Source organism: Rhinolophus sinicus, chromosome 17 (assembly GCF_057876585.1).
Source record: "Rhinolophus sinicus isolate RSI-liver-muscle chromosome 17, RSI-T2T, whole genome shotgun sequence".
Classification (NCBI taxonomy): Eukaryota; Metazoa; Chordata; class Mammalia; order Chiroptera; family Rhinolophidae; genus Rhinolophus; species Rhinolophus sinicus.
This window is the reverse complement of record NC_142517.1, coordinates 112,628,764-112,651,787: the sequence shown is the minus strand read 5'-3', so window position 1 is coordinate 112,651,787 and position 23,024 is coordinate 112,628,764. Positions and strand designations below refer to the sequence as shown.

At 34.9% G+C, this 23,024-nt stretch overlaps 1 protein-coding gene across 4 annotated transcripts in view; it reads left to right on the top strand.

Moving 5' to 3' along the window:
* The window catches only part of MAP3K2 (mitogen-activated protein kinase kinase kinase 2), a 112,229-nt gene that overhangs the window by 69,108 nt on the left and 20,097 nt on the right, over positions 1 to 23,024 (top strand). For all 4 annotated transcript variants that reach the window (XM_019718001.3, XM_019718000.3, XM_074334513.2 and 1 more), the window contains 12 exons: positions 774 to 892; positions 1,511 to 1,551; positions 2,971 to 3,070; positions 10,400 to 10,513; positions 10,881 to 10,968; positions 14,345 to 14,475; positions 15,394 to 15,473; positions 16,716 to 16,783; positions 16,960 to 17,052; positions 17,804 to 18,010; positions 19,468 to 19,616; positions 19,978 to 20,109. In XM_019718001.3, the coding sequence (XP_019573560.2) occupies positions 774 to 892; positions 1,511 to 1,551; positions 2,971 to 3,070; positions 10,400 to 10,513; positions 10,881 to 10,968; positions 14,345 to 14,475; positions 15,394 to 15,473; positions 16,716 to 16,783; positions 16,960 to 17,052; positions 17,804 to 18,010; positions 19,468 to 19,616; positions 19,978 to 20,109 (1,322 nt within the window). The remainder of the gene's footprint in view (positions 1 to 773; positions 893 to 1,510; positions 1,552 to 2,970; positions 3,071 to 10,399; positions 10,514 to 10,880; positions 10,969 to 14,344; positions 14,476 to 15,393; positions 15,474 to 16,715; positions 16,784 to 16,959; positions 17,053 to 17,803; positions 18,011 to 19,467; positions 19,617 to 19,977; positions 20,110 to 23,024) is intronic.

Here is a 23,024-nt window from a genome sequence, read left to right as displayed (position 1 = left end):
GTTTTACTATAGAACAGAATATATTGTTATAAAAGATTAATACATTAGCGAAGTCAGCTGTTTGCATGTTTGAAAGACCGATGAAGCCATGGAATTTCCACTTTCTTTTTAATGATTTTTCCTTATAGGATAAAGCATGTTTTAATTATTACTACTCTGGAACATAAACCATTACTTATCAAAATGGCTACATTTTAAAATGTCCCTCAATTCCTTTACTTACCAATTGTTGATTATTATTAGTGAAATTGATTTACTAGTGAAAATCAGTTACATTGTCCCTGAAGTTTTCCAGAGAGCATATAATTGGCATTAGTAGGAGGCTCATGCTTATAGGCTGGAAAGAAATCTTTGATTGATATATTTGGAAGAGATTAAAAGTTTATGGTTAATGATTCTTTCACTTAGTTTTGTTTCTGTTTTTAAAAGAGATTTTTTTGGAGGGAGGTGGGATATTGGGAAACAGTGTGTTTTTCCAGGGCCCATCAGCTCCAAGTCGTTGTCCTTCAGTCTAGTTGTGGAGAGCACTGGCTTATGTGGGAATCGAACTGGCAGCCCTGTTAAGAGCTTGCACTCTAACCAACTGAGCCATCTGGCCGCCCCTTCAGCTTTTAAATAATTAAAATTTTTCACAAAAATAACACATGTAGGCACTGACAATGTTCTAGATGAATTTTTGCATTAAATTTCATTATAAGTTTTGTGTTTGATGTCTATAATAAATATACATTGAAATTGCAATTCTGTGTATATGTTATTTTTTAAAAACCTAGATGATCAGCAAGCTTTGAACTCAATCATGCAAGATTTGGCTGTTCTTCATAAGGCCAGTCGACCAGCATTATCCTTACAGGAAACAAGAAAAACAAAGTCATTATCACCAAAAAAGCAGGTACTTGTTTCAATAATATTTTAATAAATACATATTGTTGTTCTATGATTTATTTCCTTTGAGTATTCTGATCTTATAGAGGGTTTGCTTAAAGTGTTTAGCTTTTACACTACTGAATCAAATATTTTGTTGTTTGTTATAATTTTTTCCATAAGGTCATGTGTTTTAAAAAAATGGTAGTTTCCTTTAATGTGGTAACTGCTCTCTGAAGCTGATATTTCATCCATTCTTAAAGCACTTAAGATAAGCAAATTATTTTTATTTAGAACAATCTGTATACTTACAAACGAGGATCATTTTGATTCTTATAGATAAAAGCTTTTTGGAATGAAAAATGGAAATACAGTATTCTATATTTCCCTGAAATAAGATTAGCAAATGTCTCATACCCATGATGCCATCAGTCATAGATAGGGGTGGATCTTTCCTATTGAACCCAGATTCAGCAATGTAATTCTCAACTCAGCTCTTTGGCAGACACTGTCAATTGATTGTAGTTAACTCTGAAAATGAAACCTCCTTCCACTTCTGCTGTATTTTAAATGACAAAGAAAAAAATGATTTAGAAATTCTAGAAATTTTATCTGATCTCTGAAAAGGTTTATCATTTCATTACAGAATGATGTCCGAGTCAAATTTGAACACAGAGGAGAAAAACGGTAAGGAAAGAAACATACATTTCAGTTTATTGATTTAATTAAATGTGTTCCTTGTTAAAGCCATTAGAGGTTCTTTCTATATTTTAATGAAGGTTAATGGCTTACAAATTGAGAATAGAATAGTCCTTGGTAATGTGTAACATGTATTTAGATTTAAGATAGAATCTGTCAAAATTCAGGCTAAGCATTAGAAATGATAAATGTTATTTACTTCGCAATATTAGGAAATAAATAAGATCCCTGGATAATGCAGCCTTTAAATATTACAATTTCTTTTATTTTTACTCAGTGGAAATGAAATACATTTCTCTATTTCATAATTATATCATTGCTTTGGATACTATACAGAATTTATGTATGTGGACTTAATATTCACAATTTTGATTATTTTCTAGAGACTGCAATCATATGCCATGTATTGAGTTAGTAACATTGAGGACAGTGAGTTAGAATGGGGACTGTAAATCATTTAGAGAGGTGTAAACCTAGCTTTCCATTGGCATTTGTATCTCAGTACAACAGTGGGATGGGTAGCTGTGGTTAACCACAGAATTGCTATCAAGGCCTAATAGGAGTTAGAGAATATGGGATTTCATTTCTGTTATTTGTGTCTCCAAATTAATTTGGTGAAAGATCTATCCAGTTTTAAGGGCTTTAAAGACGACCCACAAATCATATAACCTGAAATGTAAAAATATTTTACACAGAGATGTTAAGAAGATGGGATATACCAGATATACCATAGAAGTGCTGTCCAATCTAGTTGTTTTCTATTTACAATTCTTTTATGGATAATTTCTCAGTTTTTTTTTTTGTTTTGTTTTGTTTTTTCATTCATGGAGCACTGTTTATTTAGTACTTTCTAACTGCTGGCCCGTGAAAGAATAAAGTGAGTGAAACAGATGGTCCCTCCTCTTAAAGAGCTTACAGTCTGGTATAGTAGTCTCCAAGCTTAGATGTCTGCTTCCAGGGGCAGCACAGGCCAGTCCTTTGTGATATGGGAAGAAAATACTGAAATTTAAAAATTTTAATCCTGTAAAAATATTTATATTGGGGGTATGCTCATATATGGGAGGTATGATATATATGAACTCAAAAATGTTGAGTTGATAAGGGTACAGAAATCAAAATTTGAATCCCCAAAGAATGACTTTATACCTTTTAATAGTTTCATTGCATTACATTGAAGAATGTTTTGAGAATTTGCTTTTTATAATTTTTAGTAGAACAAACTTCAGAGTTTTTGAACTTTGTGTTGAGAATTAGTACACTTGATCAAAAAGCCATTGTGTAGTATTCAAGCCAAGTGATTATTTACATTTTTAGTTAATTTTTAATTTCTCTACCCAAGAGATAACTTTTGCAAGTATGTTATTTATGCCCAAGACAATAAAATACTTAAAAATTTTGTCTATATAGAATCCTCCAGTTCCCCAGACCAGTTAAACTGGAAGATCTGAGGTCTAAAGCTAAAATTGCCTTTGGACAGCCTATGGATCTACATTATACCAATAATGAGGTAAACATATAACGTTTAACTTTCAATAGTTCTTGTTTTGGAAAGTAGTACGTTCATTTCAGAGGTTTTAGGATTGTTGTGCTTTTGTTCGGGAATTGATAAGGATATGGTATGTTAGAGGAATAAGCACAATTAAATTCGTAAATTTTAACTGATTAAAATGGATTTTTTTTCCATTGTTGAAAATATTAAAAGGTGCTATTGTGAAAATAATTGAATGAAAATCTATTAAATGAAGAAATATATGTGTTACTTAGAAGTTTGCTGCTTATTTATGTTTTATTTTTACTTTGTGTACTTTTTTGATAAACTGTCTTTTCTCATGCTCTATACTTGGCTACAGAGACAATAGAGCTTTAGCAGTGAGATAGTTTAGTTAAAACTTACAGGATTATTTTCATGTTGGTTAAGACATGACTAGATCATTATGTTTATGTTTGGGAGTTAGTACAGGATCTTAAGGGCTCGCCCTAGCCCTGGGGAGCTCTGTGTTCTGGGGAAACCCCTTTTGAATCTTCTGTAAAATGTGGATTGGATTAGATGATGTCTGAAGTTTCTTTCAGATCCTGTGAGATAGCAAGGTCTTGAGGTCTTAAAATTTTGCAGGACAATTTAGGTAACTGGTTAATTTGTTACTGCTTTCCCCCCTCAGAAAATAACTTGTTGAATTTGCTGGTTATAATGCTATGATTTAGGAATTGCAGCCCCTCATGGACTTTATAGACAGTCGTGAGACACTTAATACATGAATTGTTCAAATATATTAAGTTTTTGAAGGAAATGCATAAAGTATTGTGATAAAGAAGAAAGGCAAGGACAGCAGGCCTTCTATTTCGATAGTACTAAGAAAGGGCTGACTGAGGTGGTGACGTCTGATACTGAGACTTAAAGCATGAAAAGCCAACTTGGCAGAGTTTGAGGGGATGAACATTCCTGATAGAAAAAGCAGCTAGAGAGCAGTGCAGAGGTCCTAAGATGGAAAAAATTTCTGTGTTTCAGGAGTAGAAAAAGTGCCAGTGGGAATGGAGTGACAGTGCAAAACTGAGTGAAAATTAAGTTTAGAAAATGTGAAATTGCTTTGCAAATGTAGAGCATTGTACAAATACAAATATTTGAAAATACTAGATTTTCAAATGAATTGTTAATTTAAAGCAAAAGAATATGCTAATATAGCTTGTCTAAAGAAACCACTTGCAGCTGAAAACAAAATATTTTGATAAAAATTCCGTATTCAAATAAATAATACCCCTGAACAAAATGATCACTACTATACTATAGTAATACCTTAAAATTTTATTTTTCAAATACTTTTTGGCCTTTCAGTTAACCGTGAACCCCTCTTGTCTGGCCTCACCTTGGCACTTACTATTTCTGTTTGTGCTGGCCTGATTTACAACTAACTGCCGTGAGACTGATGGCTTTTTAGGGGAATGGCTTCTAGGATCCAGGCAGAAGTACATATTGGGGGTGGGGAGTGGCTGTGAGATGAAGCTCTGGATGGGGTGGGAGGTGGGGATGGACAGGCTTCACTTGCCACAGCAATAACTTTCTGGATAATACATTCTTTATGGGTCTCCTTCTCTTCCCTGTCTTCCCCATTCCCTTCCACTATTTTCTAGTGTCTCTTTCCATATAAACAGACTTGAACTTGAATCTCTATCTCATGGTACGATTCTAGGGGAACCCAGATACATTTTTGTTTTTGTTTGGTCTAAAATTGTATCATGGACAACTTTCAAATGCCAGCATATACTAAGACTACAATATTGCCTTGATCTACCAGCCTAAGTAGGTCTATCAAGAAAAATGATGTTAGTTTGACATTTGTGTTCATACTGTACCTGTTCTAATTCTAGAATTACAGTTTGTTTGCTGAGTTCTCCCAATTTGTTTATATAGTTTTTAGTAGGATTTTCTTGAGGACTGACATCAAACTGTTTGATCTGTAGTTTCAGGAACCCTCTCCCATTTCTAAAAATAGAAAAATGTCTCCATTTTCAGTTTGTTTGTCTCATGCTTTCTGAAGGATTTCTGGAAGTGGTTCTCCCATTATATCTTTGGCCTTTTGGCAGGAATGTGGTTGTCGTGTGGGGGACCCTGCTCACTGCGCCATTTGTTTTGCGGGGCAGCCTGCGGGGCTTCTGGTCCCGCTCCCCACATACGAACGCAGGATATGGTGAGGCCAAAAAGGAACACCCATGGAGCCATAGGTAGGGGAGTCATACCACTATAGTCTCTCTGGCGGCCAGGGGGAGACACACGCAGTAGTAGCCACACGATCCGCAGTCCGATCCGCAGTCCGCCATTCACTTCTCTGCCTGCCAACCAACCAACCAATCAACGCAACCCCACAGTTACATCAATAGCCAATTGGCTAACCGGTTACAGCTGATGGCCAACTAATCACAGTCGATGGTCATTCACTACCCGAGCCAGCACCTCCCCATGCCAGGCCAAGAGCCTGGAAACCGCCTTCTGCGACTCTGTCCCCACAGTGGTATAGGAGGCATTAAGGTGAAATTACAGAGATTTTGTGAGAATGTGTGATTCTGTGAATTAACTATGTCTTAATTCACATCGTGACCCACTCAGTGCGTGCCCTTAGGCACTGGGGGTACTAGAAAATAACTTATAAAGAATATTAGTGTTGTGGACCTGTGGACAAGCAAAAAATTTATACTGCTTGTTATTCCAGTTCTCTCAGTATCTTTTTCTAGTGCATATAAATTTTTCTTTTCTAAAATAACCGTTATTCTATAAACTTCTAGTTTTCCAGAATTGAAACACCAGGAAATTTAAGCTGGGATTGGTTGGATTTGTCAGTTGGGCTCCTGTTTATTTAATAAAGTGTCACGTGTGTATGTGTCAATGTGTGTGTTAGGTTGGGGAGAGAGGCGGGGGTGTGCAGGCAAAGTAAGTGGGTTTTCTCAGGTGTTCCCGTTTAGATGGGAGGAGGAAAACCTTTTTATGGACTATTTTCATGTTTCACTGTGTAAAGTCAGGAAGATAATTCACTTCTTTCAAACTTAGGTTCTATTTAGTGGGTTTTCAAACTCAAATTTTAGTTTCCTTTCCAGAAAGGATTTATATTAACATGTAACTGATTTATCAATAATAAGCCAGAGGGAAATCAATTTCATGAATGAGGCTAAAGTGAATTCCATCAAGCAGGAAAACATTGTGTGGTTTATTTAGTATAATTTAGACAAGCTGGGACTTAATTGACTTTTAGTTCTCATTTTAAAATTTGTAATACGTGAGTGACCTTAGAACAAACACGGGATCTGATCAGAACCATAGACAGTAGTCCAAGCTATCGCTCCAGGCATTCCTCCAGAATGTTCAGATTTTACGATAGCCGACTGAAGAAGAGCAAAATCATATATAGTAATATTTTGTTACTGGATTTAAACTAGTGTCTTTTCTCCTGAGAGCAACAGTATCTCAGAGAAGTTAACATTCCCATTATAAATAAGTATGTAATAAAAGTAAATACTCAGGGTTTTCCCTTTAAATGAAATATTGGCAGAACAATCCTTGTCATTGCTTTGAAATGCTTTTTAGTACTTAAAATATAATTAAAAAGAATATTAAAGATAGGAACAAAATGTACCAATATAGTTCATAATTGATAGGATAATGAAAACAGTTAAGTAGATCAGGCTTGTTCTATGATACCAAACAGTTAATATTCTTTTTTTTTTTTTAATTAGAAAATTTTCTTCATAGAGGAAAAAGGTCTGGTTAGCTGGTAAGTTGTAATAGTATAAAATTAACTGCACACAGAAATTGGGAATATAATTTCAAGTACAGAGTGAGTAGATGTAAAAAGTGTATGATGAAATTCACATTAGTTCTATTTCATACAGCGAGTCCTCTCTTAATGTTGTCGACAGGTGCAAAACAACTTAAAATGAAACCAGTTTTACCATAGACTAATTGATATAAACAAGAGTAAGTTTCCATGGCATCAGGACCTGCTGTATTTGTGTCTGACAGCCTTTCATAAAACAAGGAATCTTTTTCATAAAGAAATCTGCAGAGAATTGACTGCACACCATGTCAGCTAGGGTGTGTGTTTCAGATGAAGTTTTCATCCTGTGATACTTATTAAACAGTATTTTCAAATGTTGCTCTTTGCTGTGCTCCTGTTAATTGCTGATATGTGTGTGTGTGTGGTGGTGGGGGGGTTCTTGTCTTTGAGGCATTTTTACTAAAGAAGACCCAAAACTACCATGTTTCCCCAAAAATAAGACCTAGCCGGACAGTCAGCTCTAATGCGTCTTTTGGAGCAAAAATTAATGTAAGACCCGGTCTTATTTTACATTCTGGTCTTATAGTAAAATAAGATTGGGTCTTATATTAATTTTTGCTCCAAAAGGCGCATTAGAGCTGATTGTCCAGCTAGGTCTTATTTTCGAGGAAACACAGTACCTAGGCCTTTGCATTTTTTTTTTTTACTTTTTTTTTTTTATTAGTTTCAGGTGTACAAAACAATGTACTAGTTAGACATTTATACCCCTCACCAAGTGATAACCCCCCTCTCCCAAATCTATTATCCCTCTGACATCATATATAGCTGTTACAATTCCATTGACTCTATTTCCTATGCTGTACTCCATCCACATCCTGTGACTATACAGTCAGTATTACTTAGCTTCTGCTTCAGGTGTACAGCGCAGTGGTCAGGCATCTACCCCGTCCATGAAGTGGTCTCCCTAATAAGACATGTGCCCATCTGACACCCTACAAAATCTTTGCAACATTATTGATTATATCCCCCAAACTGTCTTTCATATCCCCGGGGCAATATTGTGACTACCAATTTGTGCTTTCTAATCCCCTCACCTTCTCCCTCATCCCCACCCCCCTCACAAATAGCAACCATCAGTTTTTCCTTTATATCTCTGAGACTATGTCTGTTTAGTTTGCTCATTTATTCAGTTCTTTCGATTCCACATATAAGTGAGATCATATGGCATTTGTCTTTCTCCGTCTGACTTATTTCACTTAGCATAATGTTCTCTGGGTCCATCCATATCATTGCAAATGGTAAAATTTCCTTCTTTATGGCTGAGTAATACTCCATTGTATAAAGGTACCACAATTTCTTAATCCAGTTGTCTACCAATGGGCATTTTGGTTGTTCCCATGTCTTGGCTATTGTGAATAGTGCTGCAATAAACATAGGGGTGCATATATTTTTTCGAATTAGCGTTTTGGATTTCTCTGGATAGATACCCAAGAGTGGAATTATTGGGTCATAAGGTATTTCCATTTCCAGTTTTTTTAGATACTGATTTCCATAGTGGCTGCACCAACCTCTCCTCAAACTATTCCAAAAAATCCAGAAGAAGGGAAGATTCCCAAGCACATTTTATGAGGCCACTATTATTCTGATCCTAAAACCAGACAAAGACATTACAAAAAAAAGAAAACTACAGGCGATATCCATAATGAATAGAGATGCAGAAATTCTCAGCAAGATATTAGCAAACCGATTCAGCAATATATTAAAAAGATCATGTACCACGATCAAGTAGGATTCATCCCTGGTATGCAAGGGTGGTTCAACATCCGCTAGCACATCAATTAACGTGACTCACCACATTAACAAAATGAAAAATAAAAATGATATGGTCATATCAGTAGGTGCGGAAAAATCATTTGATAAAATCCAGCATACATTTATGGTAACAACTTTTAGCAAAGTGGGAATAGAGGGATCGTATCTCAACATAATAAAGGCCATATATGATAAACCCACAGCTAAGTCATACTCAATGGGGAAAAGCTAAAACCTTTTCCCTTAAGATGAGGATCAAGACAAGGTTGCCCACTTTCATCACTTTTATTTAACAGTTCTGGAAATTCCAGCCACAGAAGTCAGACAAGAAAAGGAAATAAAAAGCATCCAAATTGGAAAGGAGGAAGTAAAATTATCATTATATGCAGATAACCTGATAGAGAACCCCAAAGATTCTATCAAAAAACTATTAGACTGATAAATGAATTTAGTAAAGTAGTAGGATACAAAATTAATATTCAGAAATCAGTTGCACTTGTATACACCAATAATAAACTATTAGAAGGAGAAATTAAGAAAACAATCCCATTTACTATTGCTTCAAAGACTATAAAATGCCTAGGAATACATTTAACCAAAGAAATGAAAGACCTGTACTCAGAAAATTACAAGACACTGAAGAGAGAGATTAAAGAAGGTACAAATAGATGGAAACACATACCATGCTCATGGATAAGAATTAATATAGTTAAAATGTCCATACTGCCTAAGGCAATACATAGATTCAATGCAATTCCTATCAAACTACCAATGACATTTTTTTCAGAAATAGAACATATAATCCTAAAATTTATATGGAACCATAAAAGACCCCGAAAGCCTCGGCAACTTGAGAAATAAGAACAAAGTGAGAGGTATCACGATACCTGACATAAAATCATAGGCCTTTGCATTTGAATGGCTTGTGTACTGCGTTAATTGGGGCAGGCTAACAAGTGTGGGGTATGAGTTCACTTGTTTTCATTTTGTCCTTTCAATGAAATGGAATGTACTTTGAAGATTATTGACAGAGTCATCTTAAACTAGTAATTCTACATTTAAAAAAATGTATTTTGATTTTGTTAAATTGTATGAATCATGCTTGCTGTCATAGACTTCCCAGGTACTTTTATCCTTTATAATGTCTGATCTGTGAGAGGACTAATGAAAGCAGATTTCCACATTCAGCATTCACCATGGATGGCTGACTCATTTAGCTTATTTGTTTTAGAGTGTAGTGGTCACCAGGGTCAGGGATTTGAGCCCCTCCATTGTGTCTGTCACAGGTGATCATTGTATCTGGTATGTTGATAAGCACACCTAGTGAGAATGCAAATCAGTGGTTACTACTGAAAAAAAATGAAAGTTTCATCAGTGCAGATGAAAGATTGTACCTTTTATTTTATAGATTATACCTTTTATTTTTTGTGTGTCCTCCTTAATGCAGTTTGGAGGTAAAGATACTATAACTTAAGTTTAGCAATATTATGGAAATACCCTAGAAAACCTTTAAATGTGTTTTCCAGAAAAATTTAATGATCAATTATGCAAAAAAAGTTCATATTTATTCTGTGATTTTAGTAGTGGTAGGATCAGAAGAACAAAACAATCTAGATACATATATTCATTCAGAATTTCATTATACTGACAAGTCAAAGAGCAAGGTATTTTAAGATTTATAATTCCACAGTAATGGAGATGCTCCTGGAAGGGATGGGTCTGGTGAGATGGCTGCATGATTCCTAATGTCCTTTTTTGTTTAGTTGGTAATTCCATTAACTACTCAAGATGACTTGGACAAAGCTGTGGAACTGCTGGATCGTAGTATTCATATGAAGAGCCTCAAGATATTGCTTGTAATAAATGGAAGTACACAGGTATGAATTGGGATTGTTTCAGTAAGGATTATAGTATTTATGCCTGTATGCTTGTAAAAATCAATATATGAAACATAGTTACATTCTATAATCATTGATATTTTCATATGATTAAATGTAAATTTACACATTGTAATTGCTGTAGTTTAATATCCTTGCTTCTCAAAACTGTATATGCAAAATTACAAGTACCATACATATGAAACTAATAAAAACAGATCTTGGGAAGAATTATTCTAAAATTTCCGAGTAGATTTATTAAGACCCACAAACGGTAAGAATATCTCAGTTGTTTTTGGTAGGCGAGAGGATTCTGTTTCAAGCCTTAAAGAGGAAGAATAGCATTAATCATCTTTTTCCTTTGTAGGCTGCTAATTTAGAACCATTGCCATCATTAGAAGATTTAGATAACACAGTATTTGGAGCAGAGAGGAAAAAACGGCTTTCTATAATAGGTAAGAAAGCTAGTGTCTGAATCATGAAATGGGTTTCTTCTCCATCCTTTAACACCTGAACATAACCCTGATAAATAGCAGCCTATCTCTATACTTTGTAATTTATTTTGGTTAATTATGTTTTAGTATCTGTTCCTTGAAAAGTTATGTCAAGTTTTATAGGATTAGCAATCTCCAGCTTATTTTTTTCTTTATATACCTCCAGGGTATTTTAATGCTTAACAAATTCAAATTACTGAAAGAAATTTTAACTATACAAATAAACTGGAGGGAAAAACTTAAAAGAAGTATTTTAATATATTAAAGTTAATGGATGGACTAAGTTCATAAGCCTTTTGCTAAGTTTTAGTTAATGCCAAGCATGTTATCAGAATATGCATTGCTAAAAGTATCCAGATGGGGCTGGCCCTGTGGCTCACTTGGTGGGAGCACAGTGCAGTGCTGCTAATGCTGGGGTTGCCAGTTTGATTCCCACATGGGCCAGTGAGCGGCGCCCTCTACAGCTAAGATTGTGAACAATGGCTCTCCCTGGAGCTCCGCTGCTGTGTGCTACCATGGGCTACTGTGTGTGGCCATGAGCGGCCAGCAGCCATCGTGAGTGGCCGTCAGTCAGCCTGTGAGAGCTGCTGTGAGCGGCTGACCGAGGACAGTTGGCCGACTGCCTCAGCCAGGGAGTGCAAGGCTCATAATACCAGCATGGGCAAGGGAGCTGGGTCCTACACAACTACACTGAGAAACAATGGCTACCGGATTGCAGGGAGGGGGGAGGGAGGCGGAAGAAAGGGAAAAAAAAAAGTATTATGCTTTAATAAAAGATTATGCTTTATTATTAATTAGTATTCAGTTCTGTCATTAATAGTATACTGTTATAATTAAGCTTATGGTATGAAGAGAAATGGATCCTGTGTGCTGTTGTTTTAAAGAAGGCCTGTTAGAAGGGTCTGGGCTGGGCAAAGGTGCTCCAAACTCCCCAGTTCTGTGTATCTTCTTCCATTTGTGTAAAACATTGATAATGTACATTTTTATATGATAAGAGCATTATATTGCTCAAAAACCACTGGTATAAATGTTTTTAACACATGGGGCAGTGAATGTGGTTATTAAAGATAGCGTGAAAACATACTTGAGTGATGGATTCCCAGGGGGGAGTAGAAAAGGAGGCACAACAGGGAACAGGAAGGAAGCAGGAGAGTGGAGCAGAGTAAGAGATGTGAGTGGGAATCTAAGATGGTAACAAGAGGACTGTTATAATGAAAGAAAAGATTAAATTAGCCTGTGGACCACCAAAACAGTCTGTTATCTTTTGTTTTGGAAAAACTTCCTCTATGACTTTCCTTCTAAGTGTCAGTCTTACATATGTTCTACTTTTGGTTTTAGAAATACTGAAAATGTGAGCAATGGAGATAATATACAAGTAAAATAAAAATTAATTGTCTTCATTAGGATATATTTTGATGTATTTAAAAATTGGTGAGAGAACATTAGAGATACTTGAATTCCAATTCCAGCTCTCTAACCTGGGATTGTAACTTTGCCCTCATCTTTAAATCATTAGGTTGTTGTAGCAATAAATTGAGAGAATGCTTTTAAAGTACATTTTGCTTTTCAAACTAGAAAGCATGACTGTTATTAATTAGACACTCTATTCCCTTTTCTTATCACATTATAGTACATACTATCATTTTAAAGTAAAAAATTGCCAATTCATTTTAGTTACATTAGACACAACAAGCTAAATGCACTAGTTAAATTGACATTTTAAATTTATTTTGAATTAAAATTGTATTGAATGCCTCACTCTTGTTCTACTAATATTCTTGTTGTTTGACTTCACTGCCAGGGTAAGAAGAAACTGGAAATTGTAAAGTATAAAATTACTGGACTTCTATTGGCACCTCTCTAAACTTGAAATGGCTTTGATAGATATGACCGTTATCTTTTTTCCTTATCTACTGACAGTTATTCCTTTTAATTAGTTTCATAAGAGATAGCGGGAGGAAAAACTTCCTTTGGGGTAGGAGTATATGCTGGCATGGAGGTCTTGACCATTCTTAAAAATATAGGTTATCAAGTAAGGAGATGAAGAAATTTTCATAGCCTTTTTCTACCCTATCTCCCATTAGTAATGAATACATTGGTTTTCTTTTTTAAAGAAGGCTCTATGGAAGGAATAAAACCACTAGGGACAATGTGAACCATAGTGTTTACAAAGCCTAAAGCAATGCCTGGCTTGCAGTTGAGTCCTTAATCATTTTAGAGGCAAGTGTAGAAAATAATCTTTTATGCACACTTCTTGGTAATCATTTTATTCTCTTTCTCCCTATCTTATCACTAACAAATGCTGGCATATACATACAATGACTCCTTTACCTAAGGCAGAAACCTTTTTTGCTTTAAACCTGACCTGAACTTTCAATGCTCACATACCTTCTCTCGATCTTTTTTATAGTTTAATTTCAAAAAATTAGGAGAAAAGAGGAGGAATTGTGTTAATAAACATAGCATTATTTCTGTAAAACCAGGTAAAAATACAGTGGATTATAGCCTAATGAGAAATTAAGTGATTGATTAGATGAACTATGTTAGATGCTCTGATTTTCTAAACTAGGAAGAAATTAAATTTCAGGAATGTGGCTTGCCACGAAAACCTAATTTTAAGTACCCAAGAATAAAATGCAGGACTCCAAATTGAACGCACTTTCAGTATGGACTAAAGGATTAGGCAGCTGTCTTACCTCAGGTTTCCAAGAATCGTGAATAGGACTGGAAAGGACATCATGGCACCCAGTTTACAGAGCATATGGTCATTGTGAATCATTTCACCATCACTACCCTCGCAAAGAAGGCATTTAGTTGCATGTGTACAGGTGTGGAAACAGGTCATGGAGATTGGATAACTTTCCCAAAGACACACAGATGATAAGTAACTAGAACGGGGATTTAAACTTAGGTCTGACTCTAAAGCCCATATTCTTTCCAGTGCATCATGATGCCTTCTGTAAATTACGTTAAAGGGTAACATACCTGGGTACAAATGACCTCTGGAAATTGAGAAGCAGTGGCATCTATCTAAAAATCTTTATTGTATTATCAACTCTATAATGCAGTTGTCAGCAGTCAGAAGAACGTATCACCTAATAAGTGTAAATGAATATTACAGTGAGGTTAGTGATTATAATAAGGTGAGACTTCAGAAAGTTATAAAAACATTTTAAGCTTTACAGACACGAATGTTGTGATAAATTTTAGTAAAACCTGGGTTTTAGTTGCTAAAATTACTGGTAAAGTTGTCTAGAAATACTGTGGGTATATTTCATTAAAACAAAAATGTGCTCCATGCTGATATTTATAAAAGTATGTAATTTCCTCCTTTTAGGTCCCACTAGTAGAGATCGAAGCTCCCCTCCCCCAGGATACATTCCAGATGAATTACACCAGGTTGCCCGGAATGGGTCATTCACCAGTATTAACAGTGAAGGAGAGTTCATTCCAGAGAGCATGGACCAAGTAAGCAAAAGTTGGAGGTGGCTTTTCATTTCATTTAAAGGGATGTTGTCAAGGTCATTGTCGTTTGGCAGGTGTGTGTGTGTGTGTGTGTGTGTGTGTGTGTGTGTGTGTGTCTGTGTGTGACCTCTTCTCTAACCCCATATCTTCCTTCTTAAGTGAACAAAATTGTAAAAAGTGTAGGAAAATGCCCACTAATTTCCATGTGCCTGTGTGCATTCATGTATAAAGAAAGCTGGAATGAGACCGACATGTTGCTCATCCATTACTGAATGAATGCGTGTATTTGTAATCCTGGGATTAATTTAGATTTTTAAATTAACATTTGAAAGATACAGTAAAACTACAAATATGTAACTTCGTGAAAGTGAGGTTTATCAACTTTCTAAAACATTTAAAAAAGTTTTGTAGTATTGAAATGTTTCCATAGAGTTGCTGTTGTTTCCTTAATGTTACATTGGCTGCTTATACTATTGCAGTTTCATTTCCTAATAATGTAGCCGTCATGGTGTCATTAGTCTCAATTTGGGTAGGCCCTTTGTTCAATTTTCAGTAAGCAAAATTCTGTGAAATTATTTAGCTAATAGTCCATAGAGAAAGAATATTTTTCTCTTAAAAAATTTGACGTTGTAGCATACCTACAAGGGACAACTACATTTTAGACATTTAAACATGAGTAACTGGGGGGTGCCTGCTGTTGGATATGGAGTTTCTGTTTGGGTACTACAAGTGTTCTGAGGGTGGTGAGGGTTGCACAACCCTCAATATACTAAAAACCATTGATTTGTACACTTTAAATCGGTGAATTTTATGTTACATGTAGCTGTATTAAGCTACAATCATAGCTCAATAAAGCTGTTTTTAAAACAGTAACTTCTGGTTATATCACATCAAATCATGGTGGAACTCTTACTTTTCCAGATGCTGGACCCATTATCTTTAAGCAGCCCTGAAAATTCTGGCTCAGGAAGTTGTCCATCACTTGATAGTCCTTTGGATGGGTAATATTGATTGCACCTTTTGTTTTTTAATACATGTGGATAAATATGCATACACACACACACACACACACACACACACACACACATATATGTATATATAGTATGTTGAATTATCAACTCTTGTGCTACATTCAGAGGAGTGTAATTGATACTTGCCTATACTTAGTACAAATGAATTCTTTTTTAACAATTTGGATAAATCCCTTAACTTCATGGGGCTTAGTATCATTGTTAGTTAAAATGGTATCTGAATAAAATATTTTGAGTATTTCTGCTTGCCAAAATTATGTGTTTGAAGCTAAGTGCAAGCTTAGAATTTATTTATATAAGTTTACTTTTAAAACTGTTGGCAAAACTATCAAATTTTTTATTAATATGTTTGGTTTTGGAGATTTTTTGAGTTGTTTCACCTATTGAGGATTATGTTCACTCTGGCACCCAGTTATAAATAACTTACATGTTTGGCAGTTGTGGCCCAATGTGTTGGTTGTGATTTAAAATTTAAGTGCTTCTGTTTTGTGAAATAGCTGTTCAGGAATGTAAGGTGGGTCAAGTTGCAACTGAATTGTTATGCGCGCGCTTGTCCCTTTCTCCTGGTCTCAGGACAGCGTTCAGCTGTAGCACACAGTCAATATATTTATTAGTCTTTACCTGTTTAATGTCCTCTGGGATTGCTCTATGAAAGCAAATTGTGAAAATGTGACTAATGTTGTATGGGGACATGCACTGACTTTTCTGTTACCATATACATGAAACCTTTGTCGTTGCCCATGTCTACCTCAAGATAGACTTTTAAAACATTCAGGAAATTCAGGGAAAGAGTAATGTGAGTGAAATAAATATACTTGAGTTGGAAATTATCTCCTTTGTATAAATGTGGAAACAGTCTTAGAAAGGTGATTTGCCAAGATTGCAACGGCTAGTTAAGTTGCAGAGCTAGGACTGAAACACAGGTATTTCCAAACACCTGTAATTGCAAAGTGTATCATTTTTACCACTATACTCTACGAGTTAATTTTAAAAGCCAGGCTTTTTGCCTGCATATACCAAATAAATGTTTAAGAAATTTCTCTTTTTTCATTTATGTTAACATTTCAGAGTGAATGCCTCTGTGTGTATTTGTGCATGTATGTGTAATGTCTCCATACATACGTACAGATAGATATTGTTATTGCATAAATACTTTTTAATATCTTATTTGCATATTTTCTCTTAATTTAATGTGATATTTTCTACTTTTAGAGAAAGCTATCCAAAATCACGAATGCCTAGGGCACAGAGCTACCCAGATAATCATCAGGAATTTTCAGGTTAGACTGCCTACATTCTAAATGTTTTAATGTTTATGTCATTGAATAATGTTTTAGCTGATGGGGAAAGGGAAGTTTCTTTTTAAATCAAATAAAAATGTGTAAATGTGTTTTTCATCATTACAGATATTTGACTTTTTTTTAGTAACATATAAGTTTCTTATGTGTCTTAATAGACTATGATAACCCTATCTTTGAGAAATATGGAAAAGGAGGGACATATCCAAGAAGGTATCATGTTTCATATCGCCATCAAGACTATAATGATGGTAAGTGCTGGCAATTAGACCACAAGAACAGTTTGTGAAAACTCTCAAAAATTCTCAATGAAAATAAACATTGCATATTTAAATACCATTAGAAATAAATTTGTTCCTGAATCACTTAGTTTTCTATCTAAAATTTTTTTAAAGAAATTGGGTCCTAACTAAAACTATACTAACATCTTTGTGCCAGTTTACCTCATAATGTTTCTCTTTCCCTTAGGAGACGAGTAATTTATAAATGATATTAATTAGAAAGTTACTCCTGGATGAAATTCAGAATATTGTAACCTATAAACTTCCCAATTTTTGTTTTATATTTTAAATCATTATTGGAAATGAGAGTAAAATATGTTTTTTCTCCTTTTTATCTCAAAGTGAGGGAGTTCTATGATTTTATAAATGTATGTTTTAATAAGTGTATGATTTTATAAGTGTATGTTTTAACATAAGAGATTATGTGAATTTATATTCAGAGCCTGTTTGTTTTTTCCCTACTTTTCATTTCTGTTTTCACTTATTTTCTTCCTTGTATTTTCATTATTGACTTCATGACTCAGAATTAACAAGGATATTTCCTTGAACTTAAAAAAAATACTGTTCTTAGGTTTAAAACATACAATCAAATGATCATTCCTATTTTGGTTTCTTTGCCTAGTCACAGGAGAAATTTCTGTTCCTTATGTTACAAATTTTAAATACATTCTATTACAGCATATTAATAAAAGTTTTAACATAATTATATTTTCATGTGTAGGTCGTAAAACTTTTCCAAGAGCTAGAAGGACCCAAGGGACAAGCTTCCGGTCTCCTGTGAGCTTCAGTCCTACTGATCACTCCTTAAGCACTAGTAGTGGAAGCAGTATCTTTACCCCAGAGTATGATGATAGTCGAGTAAGAAGAAAGGGAAGTGACATAGACAATCCTACTTTGACTGTAATGGACATCAGCCCACCCAGCCGCTGTAAGTAATAGAAATTGGTATAGTGAAATATGCAACAGAACCTTCGTGGAATTTTACAGTATCAAAAGGAATAAATACCAAGCCATGCAGGCCTCAGTGAGACCAGCTTCTCAAAAGGGGTAAAAATGGTATTTCCAAAGGTGGTTGGAATGTCAGGAATAAGCATAGCATTACTGCTAGTTACTTTAGATTGTTCTGTCTTTCACTTTTATTAGGAAAATTGTTACCAATTAGTCATCCATTCGTTCATTTCATATATCTTTGTTGAGTTCCTACACTGAGATTTCAAATGCAATCTCTAAGATGTAGGAGAATGGCGGGTGGAGAAATAATTGTATTACAGCATTTAGTCTAGATCTTGAATGTGAGTAGGTTTCACTAGTTAAGGAGGTAACAGGTGCAGGAGGCCATGGCATGTTCTGAAATTGGGTAATAGTTCATTTTGGGCTGAAATGGAGGATATTTTACTTGAAAGAGTGGGAATAGGACTAGAATGGTAACTAAGGCCAGATTGTGAAGTATCATGTCAGCCACGCATGCAGACTGGAGCAGTATCTGTACACTCTGACTTCTTCCCTTTGGGCTAGTGTTGTCATATTTTACTTTTACATCTGTGAATTCACAGTACATTGCGGCTGTTTTTGCTTTAGATAGCTATCTTTTAAAGTGATTAAAAATAAGAAATGTCTTTTATACGTATACGTATAGTTTATCTATTTCTGTGGATCTTTATATATGTAGATCCAAGATTCTGTCAGGTGTCAAATTCCTTCTGCCTGAATAATTACTTTAACTTTTCTTGTAATACTGCTCTGCTGGTAATAAATTTTTTCAGCTTTTGTTTGTTTGAAAAAGGTCTTTATTTCTCCTTTATTTTTGAAAGTTTTTTTTCTGGGTGTAGGTTTCAGGGCATTTTTTTTTTCTTTCAGCACGTTAAAGCAATTTCTCCATTGTTCTGGCTTGCATGCTTTTCGAGAGTATGCTATAATTCTTATCTTTGTTCCTCTCTCTGTAGTTTGATTGTTTCCTCTCTGGCTGCTTTCATGTTTTTTTCTTGTTAGAATGACAGTGATGTTCTTTCCAGCTTTCTACATCATAGGCAGACGGGAAACTAATTATATATGTTGCTACAATAAAGATTAGAAATAGGACATCGCAAATCAGTGGCATCTTAGATTGAGTCAAAGATATCATTACATTTGTAACCATAAAAAAATAATCTCAGTGGAAAAATGATTTATGGAATTATGAACCTTGTTTGGGTTTAGAATTCTTAGAAAATTGACTGAAGAGAAAAATTTTCAAAGATGATGATCATTATGAACTTTGGATGATCATGATTTTTCCTTATATCCGAATATGTGCAGTTAAGGATATCACTAATGCAATAGTCATTTAGGCCTTAACCATTTTTGTGCCATCTGGCTATTCCATTTTAAGAAAATGTTCTTTTTCAGCACCGCGGGCTCCAACCAACTGGAGACTGGGCAAACTGCTTGGTCAGGGAGCCTTTGGCAGGGTCTACCTCTGTTATGATGTGGATACAGGAAGAGAGCTTGCTGTGAAGCAAGTTCAGTTTGATCCCGATAGCCCTGAGACCAGCAAGGTAAGAATCATTATACACACAAAAAAAGCATTTTTACTAAAATAAATGTAACACACAATAGAATTTTTATTTTTCCTTAATACAAATTATTTGCAAAACAAATAGATAATTAGATATATTTATCTACTTCGTATTGTGGATTTTTCTCTTTTAATACTCAGTTATGTTCCTAATCTGATTTAGTGTTGCTTTAGCATACCGTCAAGGACTATTATACATGTTATTGTTTAGAGACTTTAAAATATTTATTCCTTAGAAAGAAAAATTCCAGAATGAAGTCACCTTGATGATCCATGAAATTTGAATTTTTTGCTTTTACTAACAGTACTGTAAAGACTTCACAGTGAGTTTTGTCTTTCAGGAAGTAAATGCACTTGAGTGTGAAATTCAGTTGTTGAAAAACTTGCTGCATGAGCGAATTGTTCAGTATTATGGCTGTTTGAGGGATCCCCAGGAAAAAACGCTTTCCATATTTATGGAATATATGCCAGGGGTAAGTTAGTATATCCTTTGAAAATAGACACACTCTATTTGAAGTCTTAGTTGAGGAAAGAAAAACAGTAAAACTTTGATTATAAAATGTTATACCGAGTTAAGGACATTTTGGAAGAGTTTTAAATCAGAGCTGGGTAATACAGTTTTATTTTTTATCTTCTTCCTCTATCTGTGTATTTTTCAACTAATTTTTTAAAAATGCTGAAATATACAAAAGTAGCTTACAGATGTCATAGCAGCCCATACTCAGATTTCTCTGCATGCCTTAAAAATATCCATAATGCTTGGTTTATCCAAAGCAGGATCCAGTCAAGGACCACACATTATATTCAGCTGTTATATTCCTTACTTCTCTTTTAATCTAGAGCAGTTTTTACATGACATAGATTTGACAAATAGACCAGGCTAGTTCTGTTGACAATTTCATCTCATAGATTTCTCCAATTGCATCCTCATGCTGTTGTATAATCTGTTCCTTTATCCCTTTATTTCCTATATACTCCAAGTAAGATCTAAAGTCTAAATTAGATTCAAATCCAACCTTGTTTATTAGAAAGCGTCAGAGATGGTGCTGTGCACTTCACATTGCATCCCGTCAGGAGACACAGAGTGTCTGGCTGTTCCATTGTCATGATGCTGAGACTGATGCCAGATCAGGGTGCGTCTCATCCCGGTCCTCCCATTGTAAAGTTTTGTTTTTTCCTGAAGACCAGAAAATAGTATGAGCTATCGCAGTGGCACCTAGGATAGCCAGTTCCTTTTCAGCCAGTCATCTAATGTTTTGAACAATGATTGATAATCGTTACCTAAGTCAATTTCATTAGGAGCTGCAAAATGTGATTTGTAAACTCTGTCATTCCTTCTATATTATTTTTAGTATTTGTACGGTACATTCTAATACTAATGATTTTCAAGATGGTGGTCTATTTACTCATTTAAAAATACATGCATTCCCATAATTTGATAGGCAGTATATGTTTGAAAAAAAGTTTGATTTATGGCTCTTTAAGGGAGTAGCTTACTAGAATTGTATATAGAATGTACAAGGTTGTATGTACTTCAAGCTTATGGATAAATAAAACTGTGAATCAGCATCCAATATGAATGGTCGTAACTATCCTCAGTTTCACAAGAGCAACAGTAAACTTTGTTTCTTTTCATCCTGAATTACTAATTGTTTATAGTGACACCACTGTTATTCATCATTGCTACTTATTCATAATTGCTGCTTTTTATTTTCAAAGATTCTGTTTGCAGTTTAAATTGGTTTTTAAAAATCCCCTTTTGGAAAACAAATTGGTGGGATGTATTAAAGACCATAAAAATATTGAAGCCTTTTGACCTGGTAATCTCACAGAAATTTGTTCTATAGAAGTAATCCAAAAGAAGGAAAGAGCAGCATACATTTATTTTAGTATTACCTGTGATGGAAAAAAAGGGAAATTCATTGCCTGCGGTGGAAGTAAATTATGATGGCATTGTCCAAGAGAATATATGTTAAAAATTAAAATTGTGAAGGCTGCGTAGCAAAGTTGGAGGAAGTACTTAGAAAAAAAGAAAAAGGATATAAAATGCTTTTTAATAATGATTATGATGTTTAAGAAGTATCTGTATCTGCACAAGGGCAGAAGAAACTTAGAAAATGAAAATGTTATGTTGGAGTTGTGACCAATTTTTCTCTTTCATTCAGATTCCATTACTGTTTATGCAATACATATTTAAATTAAATAGAAAATGATTATGAATAAGTGTGACTAGAGACTCAGATTGTTGAAAATAAGATTATTTAAAATGGTTAATTGGTTACAACTGATTTATATTACAAATGGAGATGAATAATCCTTATATATTTAGCAATCTAAGAGTAAACCTGGGCTACTAGGAAAGAGATGTTAGATTATGTTTCTCATTAGCTACACTTGGTTTTGTAAAGGCAGCTATGATTTCAAAGGATTGTCATTCCTTAAATTTGAAAAGCATGTTACCAGATTAATAATAGTTTATTGATCTAAATGAATTGTATATATGGCAAGCCTGTGGCATATGTGGACTGGGCATACATGTTCCTAGATTTTCTTGAATCTGCAAGTTTATGAATGATGTTATATAATTTCTCTTATTAAATTTAGTGTGATGGACCCCTTTATGCCTTAGATTCAAGCTTTGCCAACATTGTCATTTCCATTCTTCAGTTTTCCCAAGTGTAGCATTCTATTCCTTAGTTTATCTAGAAGTAGTTTCAGACTAGAACCATAACTTTCTTTTATTTTCAGTACCCGAACTAGCAGTTGATTTCTCTATTACTTTTACACACACACACACACACACACACACACACACACACTTCTTAGCTGGCACAGTGCTTCCCAACACATTCCAGTTGTTCACGCTGACGAAGATAACATTTTATGGTACACAGAGGGGAACAGACTATACTGTTGGATCTGTTAGAACCATAGGCCACTGGTCCTGCTCCCTGAGGGCTTAGAAGGTCCATAAGTCCATCACTCATTTGCAGCCTGCAAGTATTTGGGGCTTATTGGTTGGAGAGCTCAGTTCTGGCTATGTTATTTTGTGTATTACTACAAGGAGAGGCACAATAAGTAGACTGAGCAAACAAGCCACATCGACTAATAGATGTGGGTGGTTGGCTGCTGGGTTCCCTCACTGCTGAAGGCTTTCTGTATGTGTTTGCAAGTTTGGGTCAGCAGGATGCAGCTTGCTGTCCCTTCAGGGATGGCTCATGCATAGTGGACATAGCAAGTGGTTAAATATGTAAAATCCAAGGACCTACTTTATATGACAAAGTACACAGTTTACTGAAATTCAAGGAAACACAGAAACATTTGAATATATTGCTGTTTAAAAGGAAGATTTTGTCCCTCAGGAAGCATTTTATTTCCATCTTTTAAA